The sequence below is a fragment of the Elaeis guineensis genome, chromosome 1 (assembly GCF_000442705.2).
Source record: "Elaeis guineensis isolate ETL-2024a chromosome 1, EG11, whole genome shotgun sequence".
In the NCBI taxonomy this organism is placed as follows: Eukaryota; Viridiplantae; Streptophyta; class Magnoliopsida; order Arecales; family Arecaceae; genus Elaeis; species Elaeis guineensis.
In genome coordinates, this window is record NC_025993.2 from 180836202 (window position 1) to 180839022 (window position 2821).

Here is a 2821-nt window from a genome sequence, read left to right on the forward strand (position 1 = left end):
CCGATCTCTCCTTCCTTTTCGCTTGCTTGCTCTCTTGGCGTTCTTCTCTTCCTCTTGGGCGTCTCCGTTTGTGTCTCCAAAGCTGAGTATTATCTCTCTCTTGCTTCTCTTTTTTTTGGGTAATTTGAGAGATTCTGGTCTTTTAGGTTGTTTTCTTTTGTGGTGGATGCCTTGTTCCGGAGGGAAGTTCATTAAAAAATATCAGATTTTTGTGTCCTGATTCGTCTGATTTATCTTCGATCTCTTGGTGCTTGGGGATTTTTACGGCATATTTCGGTTATTATCTTGTCGTGGAAACGATTTCCTGTTCCAAAATCCGATCTTTTTGGTGGTAAATTATACTAAAGATTGGGATTTTTGGTCGCTGTTTGGGCTGATTTCTCCCAGATTTCTGGATTTTCCGGAGGTTTTGTTGCATCTTTGGGCTGTTATCTCTTCTGGGAGTTCCAAAATCCGATCTTTCTGAAGGTGGGTTTGGTCTGTGGTTCGAGGGTTGTCCCGTTAGATCTTTCGTCTGGCACGAATCCCTGTTTCAGAATCTCTTCTTCTGGGGTCCTCCACTACGAATTCCACATTCTATTAGACAGCAATTGTTTAAAGATCCCATTTTCAAGCTACTTTCTTGCTGTTTTTGCCCCAATTCCAGCTTCTGTCCCCTCAAATTTGGCGTTCCATAGATCAATTCAGCTCCATTCATCTCCAATCAAAACCCTCCTTTCTACTCTTAGGAATCTGTCTCGCTGATTGCACTGGAGCTCCCTATTCATGATATCGATGGTTTCGTGCCGAAGTCCATTAAGAGGACCTCTCTAGCCTTTATGAACTTCGCTCCACACCGCCGCCGGATCTGCTTCCTGCACTCCTTCTCTGTGGTGTTCCTTTACCATTTCTACGTGATCTCATGAATTAAATTTCTCAACTTTGATCACGTCGGTCCGATATAGACTGTGAATTCTCGATCAATTTGACTCCTGGAGATATCAGGCTAAGTAGATTAGGATGTCGTCAGTGCCGGCCCCCCAGACATCTGGTTCCGAGGAAGATGCACAGCTCATAGTGGATGAGAGGAAGCGCAAGAGGATGCTCTCGAACCGGGAATCAGCAAGGAGGTCCCGGATGAGGAAGCAGCAGCACCTAGATGATTTGCTGAGCCAAGTTGCTCAGCTGAAGGAGGAGAACGGCCAGATCTTAATGCAGGTCAATCTGTTCACCGAGCAATATGTGAGGCTGGAGTCAGAGAATACAGTTCTGAGGACTCAGGTGATGGAATTGACTGATAGGCTTCGGTCGCTGAATTCGGTTCTCCACCTTGTGGAGGAGCTCAGTGGGATGGCCATGGATATACCTGAGATACCTGATCCAATCCTTAAGCCATGGCAGCTCCCTTGCCCTGCCCAGCCAATCATTGGCATCGGCGAATGTGTTCCAGTGCTGAAGGTTCAATTTATTGTGTGAGAGCTGTGATGGAATCAATGAGCATTTGATACAGGGGTTTGCTGCATGATCCTTTGTTAGTTTCCATATGTTGAGTAGTTCTTTTTATCCTTGATGTTAAATTGAGTAATGCGATATATGTTCCTGTAGACTTTGAATGTAAGAGATTACCTTTTATTTGAACCTGTTGATCGAGATGAAACTTTTAATTGCTATTTGGCCTGCACCTACCAATTTGAATGGTATTATAATTTGTGTCAAGTGGTGGTCAATCTCAAATGCATTTGGAAAAGTTCTGCAATTCGTAATTGGGGTATTTTGGAAGTTAGATCTCTGAGTTGTATTTGAAACATTTTGCTGGTGAATTAAGTTATAAATCAACATCTTAAAGAACTCTGGAATCAACATTTATAGAATGGGAACACTAGGATGGTAACAATACAATTTATTCAAAATGATGCTTTTCTTGAGTTTGACTTTAGTTGTTGGTGGCATAAGGTTGGAATGGTTCAAGGCATTTACATATACTATTCCTAGAGTCAATCTTACGAGATTTTAGGTTATTTTTTATTCCATTTAGAATCATTTGATTGTGTTTGCTGTGGTAAGTACTTAGTCATTGGAATATAAAGATCCATCCGGTTAGGATGAATATAATGTTTAATCATCGTGACCATGGAAGTAAAATGAGCTGAGGAAGAAGAGGCTAAGGTTGGCAATATAAGATGTTTACTTGGATTAAGATAATGTAATTGAAAAATTGGATGAGTTAATGATCATAAGCTTTACATTTATTGCTTTCTGATTAAATTTTTATGAGATGTCTCTACTTCTGATTTCTCATATGTCCCCATCTGTTCTAAGGTTTTTCTGGGGAAGAGATTTGAGATGGTAAGAGGTAGGGATTCAGTTATCTCAAGCCATTTGGTAAACTATGTTAAGAAACACATCACATTTTGATTTTTGTTATAGTTTCCTTGTAAAAGTAGTTGTCTTCTTGTGTGCTTTGAAAGATCTGACATGGATTCCACCATGTGGCTTGCCTTTAGTTGTACTGGAATGAGTAAATAAATAGTACAGATTTGGTCCTAACCTCTAAAGACACCTTTCAATTTCGATCTGCTGCAACGTACAGCAAAGGAGTTGGTGATCGATTTCCATTCTGAAAGCTGATTTGTCTCATTCCTAGCTGGTCCTATTCTTTTGGATGCACAAAGCAAGCAACCCCACTAGTGATTCATATTATGTGATCTCTATAGTACTGCTTCAACACCTAAATATTGTCTTGGAGTTTAACGATAGTAGTTTTCTTTTCTCAAAAAATGATGTGACTGATTTGGCTTTATATTGAAGAATCAGTCTGCATGACCCTGGCAGGGGAACGAGG

General features: G+C 40.6%; 1 protein-coding gene across 1 annotated transcript; it reads left to right on the forward strand.

The window, feature by feature from the left end:
• On the forward strand, nt 1–1647 carry LOC105039935 (bZIP transcription factor 53). Its single transcript, XM_010916264.4, has one exon. It carries the CDS (start codon nt 1000–1002, stop codon nt 1453–1455), a length of 456 nt encoding a protein of 151 aa, XP_010914566.2. The 5' UTR covers nt 1–999; the 3' UTR covers nt 1456–1647.
• The last annotated feature ends 1174 nt before the right edge of the window (nt 1648–2821 follow it).

Coding starts and splice junctions, on each gene's coding strand:
- LOC105039935 (XM_010916264.4), top strand. CDS start 1,000: ATGTCGTCAGTGCCGGCCCCCCAGACATCTGGTTCCGAGGAAGATGCA.